Genomic DNA, 19,228 nt, shown 5'->3' with positions numbered 1-19,228 from the left:
ACTGATAAATCCTTCTCTACTGTAAAAATGAAAACCTTACGAACTAACTTTATGTCAGTAGCTGATTTTTTTTAAGCATTATTTGAAAGTTACCCACTTAAAATTTGAAGATTAATGCTTGGTATTTTAAGAAGAAGGTTTCCTTCAACTAAGAAAATGCTAAAAAATTGTTTCTATAACTCTGACAATAATTACTTTGAATAGAACTTAAGGAAAAAAGTTTTTGGGAAAATAAAGGACAGTTTCTTTAAAACTTGGATTATTTCAAATGGAAAAATGAGTGGTATTCGTGTATCTGCAACAAATAGTGTTTTAAATGAAGAAATGTGGTAAGTTATAATTTGATGGGTAAAAATTTCATTGTTTTGGTTTGGGGTTTCCCCCCACCATGGGGCTGGTAGCCATATTTTTTTTTCCCAAGCAAAATAAGAAATGTCATTTGGAGTTACCTGATTTTTGATAAGAACATCAACTTGTTTGTGGGAATAAATGAGCAGTTATCTGTGGGTTCCACCAATGTAAATTGTTCAAGTTTTATAGCTGGTTGTCATGAATGTTGAATATGTTGCATTAAAATAAATAATCTGGCTTACTCTTTTATTACTGTACTTGTTTAGTGGTAACGTCACATTGGTAACACAATTCTTTGTAGTATGGAGACTTGATGATTACTTTGTAATTAGTAATTAAGGTGCTATTTTCAGACAGTTGCGCGAAACTTTTTCTCCGAATATTTGTGAACCCAACCAGAGACTAGCTGACAGGTTTAATTTTTCTTTGCCCAAAAGCTCCTGGTTTTTTTTTCTTTTTCTTTTTTTGTTTTTTGCTTTTGTTTTTGTTTTTTGTGAACAAGTTTAAAACTAACTGCTGAGACCATTTTTTTTTTTTAATTTTAGAGAAAATAAATAAATAACACAAAGTGATGTTACCCAAGCAAGGCGTTCTAATAAAGGAGTGGTCCCCTCACCCATCCCTCCCTACCTGTGCAAGTCCTGCTCACATCAGTTTCCTTCCATCCAATTAGGCGACCTGGGAGACCCAGCCAGTACCGCCCAGACGGACTTCGGAGTGGTGATGGGGTACCTCCAAGAAGCTTACAGGATGGAACCAGGGAAGGTTTTGGACACTCCACATCACTCAAAGTTCCACTGGCTCGATCCCTGCAGATTAGTGAAGAACTACTGAGCAGAAACCAATTGTCCACAGCTGCCAGCCTTGGGCCGTCTGGATTACAGAATCATGGACAGCACTTAATATTATCCAGGGAAGCCTCTTGGGCAAAACCACATTATGAGTTCAACCTCAGCCGTATGAAGTTCAGGGGAAATGGTGCACTCAACAACATCAGTGACCTTCCTTTTCTTGCAGAAAACTCTGCCTTTCCAAAAATGGCACTTCAAGCAAAACAAGATGGGAAAAAGGATGTGAGCCATTCATCTCCTGTAGATTTAAAGATACCACAAGTTCGAGGAATGGATCTTTCTTGGGAATCTCGCACTGGTGATCAGTACAGCTATAGCTCTTTGGTAATGGGTTCACAAACGGAGAGCGCGCTTAGTAAAAAATTAAGGGCTATTCTTCCAAAACAAAATAGAAAAAGCATGTTAGATGCTGGACCCGATTCTTGGGGCTCAGATGCTGAGCAGTCTACCTCTGGACAGCCATATCCCACATCGGATCAAGAAGGAGATCCTGGCTCCAAGCAGCCTCGGAAGAAAAGAGGGCGTTACAGACAGTACAACAGTGAGATACTGGAGGAAGCAATCTCAGTGGTTATGAGTGGAAAAATGAGTGTTTCCAAAGCTCAGAGTATTTATGGGATTCCCCACAGTACACTGGAGTACAAAGTAAAGGAGAGGCTGGGCACTTTGAAAAACCCTCCAAAGAAAAAGATGAAGTTAATGAGGTCGGAGGGGCCAGATGTTTCTGTAAAGATTGAATTAGATCCCCAGGGAGAGGCAGCACAAAGTGCAAATGAATCAAAAACTGAGTAGGAATACTGTAGAGTGCCAATTACTGTACAAACTGGGTGAGCACTACTGCATTGTTCAGCTATCATTGCTGCACCTAACTTCATTTACTGTGACACTTGTTTCTTTGCAGACTTTGCATTGACCTGTGTGTGCAGAGATGAAGGGTGCATTCTGAATGTTGCATATTTTAAATTTTTCATGTGCAGTATGGCTCGAGATATTGTTTGGCCTTTTTGCATGTTTCTCTACAAAAGAGAATTGAGTTACCTCACAGAGAACAGATACATGAAAGTGGACTCCTTGCCTGTAGAGCCTGCATGCGTTTCTTTCTTTTTTTTCCTTAAGTTATATTTGCCTTTATTTAAAAAGAAAAGAAAAAAGCCCCCTTTTAGAAACCACCTGTCGTTTTGGGAGCTTTATCACTGCAAATTGGAAAGCCATCTTATAAAATTATTCACTTTTTTTTCTTCAGAGATTCAACTCATTTAAGGGTTAAACTAAAGAAACTAAGGACAATGAACCTTTGAATTTAAGAAATTTGACTGTTCACTGATAAATATTCTTTGGCTCAATTAACATTTTTATGGTTTCCCTTCTCACTGTTAAGTTTACTTAACAAATTAGCAATCTGTTTAGTGCTCACCCAGAGGGGAAGGAGGTGGAAAATGTGCACACGCTACCTTCAGAAACGCTTCGGTTGATTACGTTGTGACACTACCTTTGCTGTAATTTCATTTGGGATTTTCTAAGGGTAGAATTTGGTCTCACCCAACAAGTGAGGATATAGCCTTATCTCATGGAGGACGAGCTCCGTTCTTACTCAGGAGCAGTCAGGGTACATTACAGGAAACGATAGAGGATGCCTCATTTTAGCAAACTGAGTTTCTTTGTATTCTTAAATCTTTTTACAGATTTGATCATGTGCTAACTAATGACTGAATGTCAGTTGCAGCAACTATTTAAAAATTTTTAAGATCTGTTTGTTGGGGGGATGGGAGAAATAGGGGGGAAATGTGTGTGAGTAATTATAATAATGCGAAAGTGGTATCTAGATTTTACAGCCTTGGTAATCTGCTCAAATAGCCACACAAGTGAAGAATCTGTGTTTGTGGTGAGAGAAAAAAACACAACCCCAAAGTAACCTAATGTGATTTAGGTTGCATTTCAGTTCTAACAATAATTCAATCAGAAATCAAGCTCCTTAGCAATTCTTTTTTAACTAATTCAAATACTAGTAGAAGGCGGGCAGGGATTTTTAGTTTTTAATTTAATTTGTTGTTTTGACTTTCTTTGGCATCCTACATACTGTCCCTTTCTCAACCTTTCTGCTATTTGGCCGATTTTTATGGTTGTTTGGCACACTGTTAGCACAGGACCTTTCAGATTATGTTCTGTATAAGCACTCCTTAAAGAACATCTAAGCTTTTTTTTTTTTTGAGATGGGCTTTTAAAATCACACTGATAAGGCTTGTGACATTTATTTTCTACAATTTCTTTTGCAAGAATAATAGGTAAATAAAGCCCATGAAATTTAATTCTGCATCATGACCAAATTAAAAATACTCTTTCTTCAAAATAAAATCTACCATACATGACCCTATATTCTTACCTACTGAAAAAGGTGATCAGGCCCTTCTAAATGCTTAACCAAAAACAAACCCCAAAAAAACATTGGATTTTTTTTTTTGGTGAAATAAAATCAAACTGGGAGCGTTAAGTTGAGATTAATGATTTCTGATGGATACTAACAGTTTGAGGAGTAGGTCCAGATATTCCCAAGGCATAAATTCTTGCCTGGGCACTTTGGAGCAGTTAATTAGGTTAACGATAGTTTTTCCTTGGCACCCTGTGTGTTCAAAGGTTAGGCACACCATTGCTGTTATTAAAATACACACATTCTTGGCATAGCCTGGGCTTGGGTTCCTCTTTTGGTTTGGTTATTATGTGTAGCAGTTTGATCAGTGGATGACTGAGCCTGTTTCCTCTTAGTTTGCTAGTCTTCTCAGCAGAAAAAGCAGTTTGGGTTCAGAGCAGTGTATGACTCTGCGGTATTTTCTAGCCTAGCTGGAAGTTGCAATAAAAATACTTACTGAAATGTATGGTTTTCATCTGCAGTTGAAGGAAGTAGTAGAAGTTTTGCTAAAAGCAAAGGACTAAGCTTATGAAGGAACGCCTCCTTTGTTCCACACTCGATTTGTCACACACAATTAATTGTAACCATGGTGCCTTTTTGCATGATGTTTGGGGGCATTCTATAGCCCAGCATTGCTGCAAAAAGGTCCTTTGAGCAATTAATTTGTGCTTCTTTTTAATCCCCTCAGAAAGGCATCAATAAGGCCCATTAAAAAATCTGGCCCTAAAAGTTCAACTTTTGTAGAGTTTTACTGTTCAGAGAGGTTTTAATCCCATGTGGTAGTCTCTAAAGTGACGTATGAGTTGAGTTATGTAAATTTTGTCATTGTAGTGTAATGGAGTGATCATTTTACTAACATAAATATTTTCTATGTGTGTTTCAGTGGATGACAATCGAGCAGCAGAAGAATGGTGTGCCTACCCTTTAATGCTGCAGTTTAAATAAGAGAACTTGTATTGTGTCATTTCAGATTGTAGGCTGAGAGTTGTAAATAGTGAAAATCTGAGTACTTCTATTATTTGTTTTGGTTAGAAAGTGAATTTAAAAAACAAACCAAACTCTAAACTTTCTCAGATTAAAAGTCCTGAGACCTGAAGATTGTAATATTCATGTCTGTGAAGCTTTTAAACATTACACTTGAGATCAGTCATGACTTGATATTCAGGTAAATTTTCTTTTCCAAGAAGCTTTTGAATAAGCATATTTCCTCCAAAGGTCGGTTGGTCTCTCTTTTTCTTTTTGAGTGTAGATTATTTTAAAGCACTAATTGCATTACATTGGTAACTGCAATATAAAATAGCCATTATTGTTTTGTGAAGCATGGTTGAAATTAGATAGTGGTCCCTTTTAAATTTCATGAGCCTCTCAAAAAAAAAAAAACTTTAAAAAAAATACAGAAAGCTGCTGAATATTTCAAAAGATATATATTTTACCTTATTGTAGGTTTTGTAAAGTTAGTTTGTAATATTCAGGTGCACTTTTAATGTTAAATTTTGTGTTCAGAGTTCCATTATACCATGTGTTCCTTGGATGTGGCTCATCACATGGCTGGCTATCTGTCTTGGTGCCGCAGTGATCCCGTAATATTTGATTTCCCTCTTGATTTGCCACTATTCTGTATTGGCACTTTCAGTGTAGATATTCTAGTTTGGGGACATCCTCATAAATGTGTAATAGCGATTGGTCCATTCGCATGCTTAATTTCTGCTAATCAGAGTTTTGCATGGCCCAAACAACAGTTGACCATTTTTATGGTATGGGAAAGTATAGTTCACAACTATCTTTGTCACAAAAGCCTTTTCTCCTTTCATTTTCCAGTAGGCAGATGATGACATTACTTCAACTGTATGTTGTTCAAACTAATGTTAGAAAGAGAGAGTGTATTTAAAATCAATTCCTACATTTTTTATGAGAAAACGTAGATATAGAGTAGATAAGCTATAGCACTATAAAGTCAAAAAACACTAATTCTGTGGAAGGATTTCTAGGTGGTATTTTTATCATTAGCATTCTCACTTCTGAAACAGAGTCATGAAGCTTGACAGTAATGTATTTATCACTTGTTCAGAAGGCTTACAAGTGACTGAACTGTTGGTGATGAGCTATACACTTTTTTCTGTTCCCCAGATACCATGAAGGACAAGGTCTCTCTTTCAGGAAAAATAATTTATATTTGTGTATAATACTTTTTAATGTTAAGTTTGTTGTTACTCTGAAGTTTAGGTGTTGCTTGACAAACCTTTGCTGCAGCAGATCTTGGATGTGAGTAAGGCTTTGTGTGATAATAGGGGTCCTTATGTGAAGTTAATTACTGTTCAGTTCTGGTGAGCAAGCTCAACAAGTGTAAAGTGTATATTAGCTTTATTTGGTACACTTTTACTTTACAATATTGAAGTGCTTTTAGAACTCTGGTTATCTTATATAAACCATTACCTCAATCAATTGGCATTTCCATTCCCCAGCATTTTACCTGAGCTATTTATAAGATGAGCTGTATGGGATCAGATAGTAAAATAGTAAGGCACAATGAGAAGTTTAGTTCCCAATTTTCTGGAGAGAACTCTAAATCAGACTAAAAATGACTACCTGCAAAGGCTCATACCATAACTGCCTTTTGTCACTAGGCAGTACGTAGCAAGCTTGGCGCTGCTAGTGAGCCGTGTGTTCTCCCCCTGCCCCAAGGAAGCACATGGTGCGAGGCTTGGCTAAGCCTTTGTGACTCTTTATATTTCATTGACCCATAATAGTGACACTTGGATTCAGTCAGTTATTTTTATAAAACAAATTATTGAGTCAGCCCAGTGTCAGAACCTGAAATTATTTTGAGTACTTACAGCTGATATGACAGCTCAGTGTCATTTTCTAAGAGCTGTTATCTCTGTAGATTTAGTTTTGAAACTACACATCTTTCTTTTGTAATTATTCTTTCTTTAACTAAATGCCAGAGTTTGTTTTTATGTGAACCACCCTTCTGTATGTATTCAGGTTGCTGTCGTTGGTGATGGAATATGGCAATAGACTGAATTGCTCTACTTAGTCTTTTATAGGAGACATTAAAAGTTATAGGTTAAATTTTGACCTTCATGAAGATATCAAAGATTGTTTTCCTTGTTACTTTCCATTATAATTAGGTCTTCATTAATACTGTGGTCAGGCCAGTGTTATTAAACTTAATGGCTTTAACCAAACAGCCCATTTGGAAACTTGATTAAGCTATATAAGGATTTTTTTTTTTTAATCTAATTGCTTTCAAGCACTACTGAAAAGGAAAAAAGTATAATTGTGGTACAAGGAATGCAGACCTCCAAAGTCGTCTTAGTTTTTTTCTGGATACATTCTGTCCTTGAGACTTGAGTAGGATTTGTGAACACGGTGACTGAAGGGAAAATAGAGGAAATTCTTTTCATATTCTCTGTCTCCCATTCCCAAATAAACTCTCAGTTGCTTTTTAAAGAAGCAGACATTGGTCCTGTAGCTGTGTGCCCTGTGAAGGAGATTGGAAGAGGGAGTTGGGAAGTCGGGTAGGGGGAAGTAAGTGAAGTTGAAGGAAGGATTCCGCCCTACAACTAACGAAAGCTGAGTTGCGGGATAGAGCACATGGTACAGTTGGGCCGCCTTCATTTTAGATTATTTGAAAAGTGAGAATCAAGACAAATTAATGTTGGCTTGACAGATAACAAAATTTGAGTTAATTCTGCAACTATTGGGGGGGTAATTTTAAGGTTTCCAGTTCACGTAGAGCTATATCAAAAGCTGAAAAGCAAGCACTTTTAGTTAATCGTAGATTTATTGGATGTAGCAAATATTATAATCATAATATTTAATCTTTATTGTTTGAATATGAAAATAAACTCTTTACCCCATCTTGAACTGTCGCTGAGCAGGTTCAAGATGGTGTTTTCAACACTGGAAATGACCCTACACACATACCAAAAAAATCTAAAGCAGTAAGACATATTTTAAGATCCATACCTCTTAGACTTTTTAGATTTGTCTTGGGAAAGAATTTATGAACCTGTAACCAGTATTAGTGCAGTCTTGGGTTCCTTGTTCTGCATAATTGCACCCTTTCTCAGGTATGTCCTGAAAACATAAATCTTAAAATAATCTCTTCAGAGATTAGATTCTCAGTGGATAGTGTGTAAGGGGGCTGGGTGGGGGGTGGGAGGGTTGGACACAGGACACTGACACGGTGGAGCAGGGATCTTTAACATACAGTCGCCAAATAGAATTTCAGCCTGGACTAGTTCACCCCCTCAGAAGGAGCTGAATAACGTCTGTTATTTGGTAACTACTCGGTGCTACACTCCTGAAAGTCTTTTCTTTCAATCCAGGTGACTTTTTTTCCTGCTTGGTGGAAGGGTATATAGTGAACTTTACCGTCACTTAGGAAAGCACTTGTCTGAAATGTTTAAAGTACTAGAAAAGGGATAATTCAGCACTTTTTCTGTTACAACACTAAAGTCTTAATTTATCTTCAGAGTCTTAGGTACTGTAAGTTTTAGGGTGATTATTTAAAAATATAAAACATACTACATATTATGGGATCAGATCACATTTATATAAATAATTCTTGTCTTAAAGATTTTTAAAAAGACAATAACATTTTGTACCTTTCAAGCAATTCCAAGTGATTGCCTCATTTTCCCCATTTCATTAAGCATTTCAGGCTGAGAATTTGGAATTTGAGAGGAGGTGAGGGGGAAATTCCCCAAAATGAAAAATTGTGTCAGACAGTTTTAGAAAAATAAATCACTAGGAAAATGGGTAGGGATTCTCTCTCCCTTTAAGTCTTCAGGGAATGAGCAGTATTTAGAATCTTTGGCTGAAATTCAAGCCTTTTTACTGTGTAAATTTTTAATATTAATTCACTGACATGCTTTTTACATCAGAGGACTGAAAATGGATCTTAATGTTTTTAAGTTGTGGAAGGGTATATTTCTAAAATGAGGGGGGGATAATTAACTAGGTTAGTATACCAGCATTAGTAAGTTTAAGGAATTTTAGTATGTAATAGCAAAGTGTTTGATTAAAAGTCTAATCCTATATTGCTAGTCGAAATTAGTTACATTCTGATCTAGGAAAGATATAGTCATTGGATATTGATATGCTGTGCTGTCAGAAAACCAGACTAAGATAGAAACCTTTATCTGACTCCCACATGTTGCTTGTTCTGATGGGATGTATACTTTACAGCAGCTTATTGCTGCTTTGAGAAGAAATGTATAAACTATACATTTGGAGTGTTTGCATATAATTCTTTATAACCTCCACTTTAAACTGTCAGACATTGGTATTTTACCAGTCCACACTGTTAAATAAAGCTAATGTTCTTAGGAATCCAACTTGTACACACTGTTTAAAAACCCTCAGGGACAGTTTACACACTATTCTCACTCAATTCAGGTACTTTGATGCTATTCTTAAACCTAACAGTGACTTGTATTTTTCTGTTTTGCTTTTATTTTGACGTGCTGGTAGCACATCCTTGATGAATGTCAACTTAAAAAACTCAGTTCAGGTATCCAGGTATAACTCAGCCAAACAGATTTTAAAGCTGCATAGAACTCTCCAGCACACGGTGCCTCACACTCTTATAGTGGCATTCTATATATTCAGTTATTACTACTGAGCAGATAATATGGGGGTTCCTGTTAACAGTGTATTTAAAAAAACAAAACGTGCATAAATGTATAGCCAGCACATGCAACACACGTATACACAGTTAAACTGTCTATTTTTAAATGCCACTAATAGCCAGCACAATTAAATGACATTCCTTGCTGCTTCTGTAAAATATGACAGATGCAGTCCTTCCTCAATGTGGCTCTTGCTTCTTCACCATACTACTACTAAATTCAAGCACTGGTCCTTGGGTGTCTGACCTCTACATTCTAGTTTATGCAATGTCTTTAGAGAATTCTGTGCACTGGCCACTGTGATGGAACCGTTGGGCCAGGAGTGCTCTGAGTTTATTAGTAGTGATTCTGCCAAAGTTGGTGTTGTAACATGAGTATGTAAATGTCAAAAAATTAGCAGAGGTCTAGGACTACATATCAGCAGACAATTTTGTCAGTATATTTTGTAGCCTAGAAGCCCTCAATGACAAGTTTCTGATGTGAAGTTCTAATTCCAGCTTTAGCCCTTTGCATCTTTTAATGTTAAGACTTGTCTGCTAGAGCTGTTTATTCTTTAAAACTACCTTTGTTTTCTGCAGTACTATCTGTGGTTAACAAAACAGATTATTCCTCTGCTTTAATATTTGATATCTTACATCTAAAAGGCATTCTCCACATATAAAACCTATAACCTTGAAGATACAGAAAACGGCATCTTTCAGATTTCTAGAAGTTTGAGTGTCATGCAACAAAACAGGAACCCCCTTTACTCTTATGGACCTCATTTCAATATACTGTTTACAGTTTGACGGAATTGTATAATTTAATATTTCTCTTGTACTGTAGTTTATATTTATTTACAGATTTTTTTGTACGGTGTGATTTGAACTTTTTGTTCCTTGCTATGATCAATGTTTATGTAGTAGAGCACTTATGATCACAAATTAAGTTCTTTGGTTTGATTGCACTACATTAAATTTTTTTAATGCAGTTCTGATTTTTGACTGGACTAAAATAAGCTGTGTCTTAATGTATGTGATGAGTACTTAAAATTTTAATCCATGTGGTTCCCCCCCCCCCTTTTTTTTTTGCATTGTATGTCAGACGCGCTAGTTCTTTCGTGCATGTGTAAGAGTTAATGGTTCCATTGTATTATTTGACCATGACATTTTGGAGAAACATTCCCAGCTGTAATGTTGTGTATGGTAGTTCTCACTGGATGCTAGACTTTTCAAAACCACTATTCTTCTAATAAATTTTGTTGTGAAAACTGTTTAAAAGCTTGGTTTCTACTTCTTAAGGGTATAATGCTCTTAAAAAAAAAAATCCACAAAGGGGGTAAGATTTCGAGGTGCACTATAAATGCACGTGGTAAACAAAGTTTGTATTTTTTTTTTCCCTTGGTGATAATTTATTTCCATGAAATCTCTTAGATAACCAGAAATTGCTGCTTCAGTATTTGGATTCGGTACTGCCTTGTAACTGTCTTTACTAATTTGATACTCCCCTATCTCAGTTCTCTGAATTGGATTATTCACTAACTATTATTGATAATTTTCATAATACCTGCTTGCTGAACTTAATTTTTCATAATTTTCTTACAGTAAAACTCTAATCTGGAATTACTTACCAAGAATAATGATTTACTCATTTTTGTTTGCTCTTTTCTAGAGGCATAAGTATGAAAGCACTGTCAGTCAATTAAGGTTATTTTAGCAGTTCTGATTCTTGGGAGAATGCTGGTATTTTCTTTTATCAGCATGTAGTTGTTCAACATTTACATTGTGGTTTTAGAAACCAGGGATATTTAAAAGTTTTTTTATTACAGAATGATTTCCATTGTCAGATGGTTAAAGAACAGCTGAATTATAATGATAAAGATAGAAATGGTACACCAAATGTTTTAGAAAGCTGCTTTTTCAAGCTTGTGATATTCATGTTGTATAAGCTGGTTGAAGTGATTTTCAGTCACTTCTAATGGCATTTTCTATTTTTTAATAATGTTATTGTTGGTCTAGGTTATTTTTTTGTCTCATTTCTTTGGCTGCCTCACTAGCACTTTCCTGCCTTTTGGCTTGATGTTTATAAAATTGGAAACTTGGCTGGCACTACAGGCTTGTTCGTTGGCTTCACTTGGTCCCCTTACTCAGTTATGTCATGTGTCTATAGAATGCTTTTCTGAAAACCTAAGTATTATTTCTTTGTACAAAACTGTACCTACATGTTTCTTGTCATTATCCATTTTTAACTGGTGACCAGGTCAGTTGTGGTAGGATTTTAATCTGGCATCTCATCAATGAACTTATCCTAGTGATCCTATCTTCATGTTGATAGCTCTTCATTTATGACCTGATTTTTAAAAAGGACTTATTTCATCTAACGCAAAATTTTCTCCTCTGATTTTGCTGATACTTTCGAATTAATTCAAGAACTCTTAGGAATCAGAAGTCACATAAGGGAAATGGAGTGCAAAATGGTCTCTGCTTTCTGAGTTGTGGAGTTATTTTTTCCTCAAGGACTATGAATTTCTCTCCCCAGACATGTGTATTCAAATGTAAAAACATAACCCAAGTCATAAGATGTTAGATTTTGTAGCTGAAATGAGTGAAAATCCTTTTCTTAGCAATGTATAAAGTCACATAAGAGATAGCTGTTCTTATACTCGATTATCACTTAGTCATTATTTGCTTCTAAGTGGTAAGCATTTAACACAGAATTTCATTCATCATATTCACCTTATAAGTTGGATGTTTTGCTGTTTAGGGAGAAGTGGTAGTGTTGGTATCAAGCTGTGTTTGTAACTAGAGTAGACAGGCTTGTTTTCAGAGGTTAGTGGAAAAGAAGTGTTCTCAAAACAATTTTTATTTTGTTTATCTTTTTTCAAAAAATACTTTATTTATTTACTTATCGGGCACATGGAACGTGGAATCTTAGTTCCACAACCAGGGATCGAACCCTTGCCCCCTGCATTGGGAGCTCGGAGTCTTAACCACTGGGCCACCAGGGAAGTCCCCTGGAAACATTGTAAAAGATACATGAATATGTAATGAGTGGTTTAAGTCATAGTTTGGTTAGAGTTCAGCTTGGAAAGTAAGCTAAAGTGTATTAAAATCTATAGGTATGAAATCTTTATAGGCATGTTGTTGTCGACTGGTAGTTTTAAAATGTTAATTGTAGTGTTCTTGCCAGTTTTATTTGATCAGCAGTATGGAGTGATACAGAATTATTTGGTAATATAAATCCTTGCAACTTGGTATATTAGAAAGATCACTTGCTTTTACATCTGTAAAGTTATGCTGTCCTGAATGCCTTTTAGGCCCTATTTAAAACTCTGTGCCTATTAAAACTGCAATTGAATGTGAGGCAGATACACCAATTGTATCTGTTCAAATATTGAATAATACAGTAGCTACCCTTTATTTAATACTAGGGTCTTGTAAACCTTAGGTCTTATCTTTGCGTTTGCAGCATTTTCAAAAAGAAAAAGAATAGGTCTGAATATCATTTTAGATGACTTTCATTTAAAATAAGCCTGTTTTGTTACATTTTTGTTATGAACTGTATGAATGTGATGATCTTTTTGCAAAAATTAAGCAGTTACTTTTTATTCTGATTAATTTTAAAGTATTGATATGTTCATAATTTTTGTTTCTATTGTGTGCAGGCTAGTTCTGCTTTGAATGTTAGAACACAGAGAGTTCTGGGGCTCATTGGATATAATTTGTCTCAATCAAAATCAGTCTTTTAACAGTACAGATGCCTGAATCAGTTTATAAGAGTGAGACGAACATGTTACATATTTTCAAGTTGTAACACAGGTTTTTTTGGGGAGGTGTTGCATTTTTAAGTTCATTTATTCAGCAAATCTTTTTTTTTTTTCTAATTCTGTCAAAAGACATAAAATTAGTTTTAACCATTTTTAAGCATATAATTTAGTAGTGTTGTGTATATTCACATTGCTGTGACCACAGGAGGTATTTTATTAACCCACTGATTAAACACTGTTGGTTCCACCCTAATCTCTTATTTTTAAAGAAAAACATGGAACTTGGGTTCTTTGGGAGACTTGCCCGCTCTCCTAACATGTAATGAGTTGCCCTTAATATGATTGAAAACCATTATACTTACCTTTATACCATTTTGGCACCCTTAACCTAGAATTAAAGTGAAGGATTTTATAATTTCCTTTTAGATTCACTTTTAACTAATTAAATCAGCTATTCATTGTTGAATAAATAAATTACATTGCCTTTTAGGAAGAGAATTTAATCTGTGTTATGAAATTGCCAGTAAAGAAATGTGAGGTATTTAAAACTTCTTTGTTAAATAGAAATTAGCATTATTGACTCTGTGATGGACGAGGTGAATCTTGAGTAGGTAGAGCATAGCAGAGTGGAGACCACCTCAAGTTTAAGAGAGAGAATCTGATGAGCCTGGCTTAAAACCCTAGCCTTTGTACTTTCCCAGAACATGGTCTTGAAAAGTTTCTGAGCCTTTCTGAACCTCAGTTTTCATTTGAGTAATAGGGGTTTATACCACCCACCTCAGAGATTTGCTTTGAGGCTGAAATAAAATTCTCTATGTACAATACTTAGCACTATGCCAGGCTCTTTGCAAGTGCTCAATAAATGAGAGTTAGAGAAATCACCTGGTAGGAGTTAATTTAGTGTGAGGGGTAAAAAGAGAAAATCAGTTTGAAAATTGTGGAGGAAGTTGTTTAATTAAAACTTTGAATGTGAGGCAGGTAAGTTTGTATTAGACCAGGACATTGTTCGGCCAATCTTGTTTTAACTTAGAGACATAGAAATGGTAGAACTACAGTTGAAACATGAAATGCTGCTTTTCTGATTGCTTCGTCCTATTTCAGAGGAATGTTATCAAACTATCAATAATTTTTTGTTTCTTTTCAAAGATTAAGTGGAATAAAAGTTGTTTGGAAAGTAGATGTTTAAAAAGTATAAAGTTACGTAGAATTTATCTTCCTTTCCATTATATGTCTTTTTTTTTATTTTCAAGGTTGAAATTTTACATGCTTTGAATTTGTAGATTTTTCTTTTTTCATGATGGTGGTTTGGAAAACACAGTGTAAGAGCTAGGTGGGATGGTGGAGATGTGTGTGTGCTTGTGTGTTTAATCATCAGACCTTTAGTTTCCCTGTAAAAGAATTCGGGGACTACACTGCCTTTTCAATGAGATTCTAATTACACTCTTACTGAATGGGAGTTCTGTGCATTTCAAACAGATCATAGCTAGCACAGTTTAGAAATGTTCATTTCAGCGTCTCTTAAAATGACTTGAGATGTTTTCCCCAGGATAACCTAGTAGTGTAATTTTAGCTAGATAGAAATGGACTAAGAAGAAAATCAGGATAGCAGACTCTTGTGAGGTGCTAGGAATCGGTGAGTCTGTGTAAACCAGCTTTTCGAACTTTAATCAACTGGTTATAGCTTACTAGTAAATTATAAGATCAGGGAGTTATAAACATTTTAAAAATACATTAAAAAGAAGAAAAGCCAGTCAGAGAATATAGCATAATACACATAAATACTATTTTGTTGAATCTTACGTGTTACCATACACATCCAAACTAGAACGTGTGTATTGAGTCATTTATTTCTTGTCCTTGGCTTCAGTCGGAAAGTCTAATTCTTCTGAAAGCCATTATGTAAACCATACCTTTCCATCTTTTTTTTTTTTTCTCCTTTTGGTACTAGCAATCTGCATGCCTACCAGTAGGAGCCTATCCTCTTGCTGTCTGGCATTCAAAATTCCCTTCCATTCCCTGCCTCATCAATTAGATTTGAACTCATTTTCTTTGAAAACTTTTTCTTTTCCTTTCTGATTGTCAAAATATTTCCTCTTCCCTTTTTAGTTTCTTTGAAAAGGGAAAGAAGGAAAAAGGCCTTTGAAAAAGGTCTTAGGAAAACTATTTTCACTACATAGTAATTTATTCCGTTAGCTTATTCATCACTTGTGCCTGAGATGAGCTAAGCCCCTGTTTGTAGGCAGCGAAACCACCATGTTAAAAAGGCCAAAGTCCTGGACCTGTAGAAAGATCTACAGTCTAGTGGAAGATGTAGCCATGTCAGCTACCGTGCTACATAAATGCTATTTAGGAAAGAGAGACAAACTGTGAGAGCAGAGTTAGGAATAACACAGCCCACGGGGAGAAGGTGCTGAAGGAGAATGGACTGAGCAGTGGGAAGTTGACTGAAATTTTATGCAGAAAAAGTGACAGGATCAGATTTGGGCTTTAAGAAGACAGCAATTCTGGGTGATGTACAGCAAACTCTAAAATGAGGAGAATTAGTTGCAGGGAGCTTACAATGTAGAGTTTTCCAAAGGAAGTCGAATCAGTATAGGTGAAGTGGATTGTATATTGGAAGCAAGAGGAGCGACAAAACTAGGGATAAACACTGAATAAACATTGAGATAGTGTTAAGTACCTAAGTTGAGTATACGTGTGTGAAAATGTGTATATGTTTGCTTATATTTTGTCTCCCAACCTTCCTAAATAAAACCTTGAATATACAGATGATTCTGCACAGTTCCCCTCACTCCAGTGTATCTCCAACAGTATCCTTGAGTGTTTCCCAAGAAACATGGGGTAAGGGATGGTTATAAAGCACTATTTATTCCAAGAGCACACTCCAGAGAATGGCAGCTGAAAATAGTTTTCTTATGATACTTTAAATTCTAAAGTATATATACCTCCTCTAACAGTCATGAAGTGAACAAATAAGAAATAACACTAAAGTTTGTATAAGGTACCTTAGGAATCGTTTTAAATCTCAAATCCTTTTACATTTTGCAGAGTTGTCTAGGTCCTTCGCATAATTGGTTAATACTTAGGAGTGCCATCATTGTGTCAATTTTAAGTGGTTTATTATATGACACCAAAAGTAGAACTTGCCACTTTTAAGGATTATACCACAGATTTATATGGTTTGAGGCGTGGAAACTTAAGAACTGCAAGTGAAGATATAGACGATCCCATAAAAATCACAAAAATACGAGACGACTGCTTATTCGGATATTTATGTAATCTGCTACTTCCTCTCTTCCTTTCACTCAAAAAGAAACCAGGAATATATGTTGAAAACTCACCATTTCATTTCTTGAGAGGGAAAAGCATTTGTGCTGCAGGACTCTGTCTTGTCCTTCTGGTTTTTGTGTGTGCCAGCTCCCCATGCCTCCTTTAGTCCTTTCTCTGCATACACGCCGCCCTGCATAGTGATCATTTGGGGATTTGTTAGAGGTTATTGGTATTAAAAAGAAAGACATTGCAACAGTACTGGAAATCTTGTCTAGACTCACTCCTCTCGGCTCCACTCCAGGGAAACTGTACAGGGTTCTTGGTCACTGTTGGGTCTTGACAGATGTTTCTTTCCCCTCACCCCCCTTGAACAGAGCGTCGTGACACAGTGCCTTTTCTCTCACTTGGGGAGTGAGCATCTCTGTATTCTGCCTAAACAATGGTACTTTTTTAGTCTGTCATCATCCTAGTCATTTTAAGGGAGTTGAAGAGCAGTTTCCCCCAAAGAACAACATAGATTTTAATCCCCTACCTGACAGATACAAAGACAAAAAAAAAAAAAAAAAAAGAAATAGACCAGACTTGCTGACTTGTCATGAGCTCTCATGTATCCTGACCTAAAATGTCAAGTATGCCTTTCAGATCAGATCTCTCTTTAATCTGGTTTCAGTAACTCCGTGAGTCTAGGGACAGACCCTTTTTCAGTTCAAATCAGCCCTGGGCAGAGATCTGCCTTCTTTGTCTGTAATTACTGTATTATTTTCTGAAGTCTATTTTAAAGTGTCTTCTAAGAATTTGTAGTTATAATACCCATAATTTAGGTGTGTGTTCTCATCAAATGAGTAGGTATATCATTTAGGGATATTTCTTCCCCTATGTCCAGAAACTATCATTTTTAGAATATATGCCATCTAGTCCAAAGTCCCCTGTCTTTCACTGCCACTGAGCCCTGCCTTCTTTTGTTTATATTAATTAACAAAAGTTGGAGAAGGAAATGGCAACCCACTCCAGTATTCTTGCCTGGAGAATCCCATGGTTGGAGGAGCCTGGTGGGCTACAGTTCACGGGGTTGCAAAGAGTCAGACACGACTGAGCAACTTCACTCACTAACAAAAGTAATGTATTTAGTAATATATTTAGTTTTGCATGCAGGGCCTTACCTAGGATTATAGAAACAAAAATTAATATGATGGAGGGGGATGGCGGATAAAAATTTTTCAGAAGTAAGGAGATTGGTAGAACTGTTTATTTTTTGAGCCTGTTACATTCCTAGAGAGGAGATGGAGGCCGTGGACTATTGTGGCTAATGACACCGTGTTCTGACTTCTGACTCACCAGTGTAACTTTCTGATTATATTTTGGCTTCCCAGGTACATTTGCCTCTAGGGTGAAATATGTTAGAGTGAACATGAGGGTCTTGATAATTTTATTTTTATTGTAATTTAATAAAGTTGACAATCTAGCTGAATTCACAGGACATAAAAGATACAATATATAAGCCTTTCATTCATTCTTTCAGTCGCTCAGTCGTGTCCCACTCTTTGCAACCCCATGAATCGCAGCATGCCAGGCCTCCCTGTCCATCACCAACTCCCGGAGTTCACTCAGACTCACATCCATCGAGTCAGTGATGCCATCCAGCCATCTCATCCTCTGTCGTCCCCTTCTCCTCCTGCCCCTAATCCCTCCCAGCATCAGTCTTTTTCAATGAGTCAACTCTTCCCATGAGGTGGCCAGAGTACTGGAGTTTCAGCTTCAGCATCATTCCTTCCAAAGAAATCCCAGGGCTGATCTCCTTCAGAATGGACTGGTTGGATCTCCTTGCAGTCCAAGGGACTCTCAAGAGTCCTCTCCAACTGCTCCTAGTAATATCATATATGTAGTCCAAATAATAGCCTTTTATTAACCCCTGAGATACAGAAAAACTAGCAAACTGTCCAGTAACCACTCTCTGAATCGCCTCTTTTCCCTAGTTTAGAATATTCATAGTGTTTTGAGCCTCTGTTCTGCCCTGTTTTTAGTAAACTTGGTTAAGAACACAGTAAACTTAGCTATCAGAAAGGGATTGGATGTCTTTCGTTTTAAATCAGTAATTCTCAACTATTTGTCCACTCCACACCTGAGCAAGATGCCTCATTGCCATCAGCAAGAATGACTCTCTGAGCACTCCTACAGGGTGAAGAGACACAGATACATCTTGGATTTGACCCCTCACCCAACACACACACCATCCCCCACAATTCTGATCTCTCTTTAATGCCAATTTTGAAATCATTTTGTCTAAATCCATCTAAATTCTAAGTCCAAATTTAGATAATTAGGATTTCATTTCAGTCACTCAGTTGTGTCCAACTCTTTGCAGCACGCCAGGCTTCCTTGTCCATCACCAACTCCCTGAGTCCACTCAGACTCATGTCCATTGAGTCAGTGATGCCATCCAACCATCTCATCCTCTGTCGTCCCCTTCTCCTCCCGTTTTCAATCTTTCCCAGCATCAGGGTATTTTCAAGTGAGTCAGCTCTTCGCATCAGGTGGCTAAAGTATTGGAGTTTCAGCGTCAACATCAGTCCTTCTAATGAATAGTCAGGACTGATCTCCTTTAGGATGGACTGGTTGGATCTCCTTGCAATCCAGACAACTCTCAAGAGTCTTCTCCAACAGCACAGGTCAAAAGCATCAATTCTTCGGTGCTCAGCTTTCTTTCTAGTCCAACTCTCACATCCATACATGATTACTGGAAAAACCATAACCTTGGCTAGATGGACCTTCGTTGGCTAAGTAATGTCTCTGCTTTTTAATATGCTGTCTAGGCTGGTCATAACTTTCCTTCCAAGGAGTAAGTGTCTTTTAATTTCATAGGATTTCACCCACCTGGAAATCAGGTATTAAGCTGCCTGATTTTAAGAGGCCACTTTCTATGATCTTAAGAACTTTATTTCTCACTTAGCACTTTTACTGTTTCTTGCTT

General features: G+C 36.6%; 1 protein-coding gene across 2 annotated transcripts in view; it reads left to right on the top strand.

The window, feature by feature from the left end:
* LCOR (ligand dependent nuclear receptor corepressor) overlaps nucleotides 1-19,228 on the top strand; it is a 130,220-nt gene that overhangs the window by 91,728 nt on the left and 19,264 nt on the right. The window contains exon 8 of one of the 2 annotated variants that reach the window (XM_018041311.1): nucleotides 1,025-10,499. The exons of the other annotated variant lie outside the window; for it this stretch is intronic. Within the exon in view, the coding sequence (XP_017896800.1) occupies nucleotides 1,025-1,994 (970 nt within the window). The 3' untranslated portion in view covers nucleotides 1,995-10,499. Of the gene's footprint in view, nucleotides 1-1,024; nucleotides 10,500-19,228 lie in introns of those variants that run through there. 2 annotated transcript variants of the gene reach the window in all.

The sequence above is a fragment of the Capra hircus genome, chromosome 26 (genome assembly GCF_001704415.2).
Source record: "Capra hircus breed San Clemente chromosome 26, ASM170441v1, whole genome shotgun sequence".
Classification (NCBI taxonomy): domain Eukaryota; kingdom Metazoa; phylum Chordata; class Mammalia; order Artiodactyla; family Bovidae; genus Capra; species Capra hircus.
The sequence above is the reverse complement of the archived record's forward strand: the minus strand, read 5'-3'. Positions and strand labels throughout refer to the sequence as shown.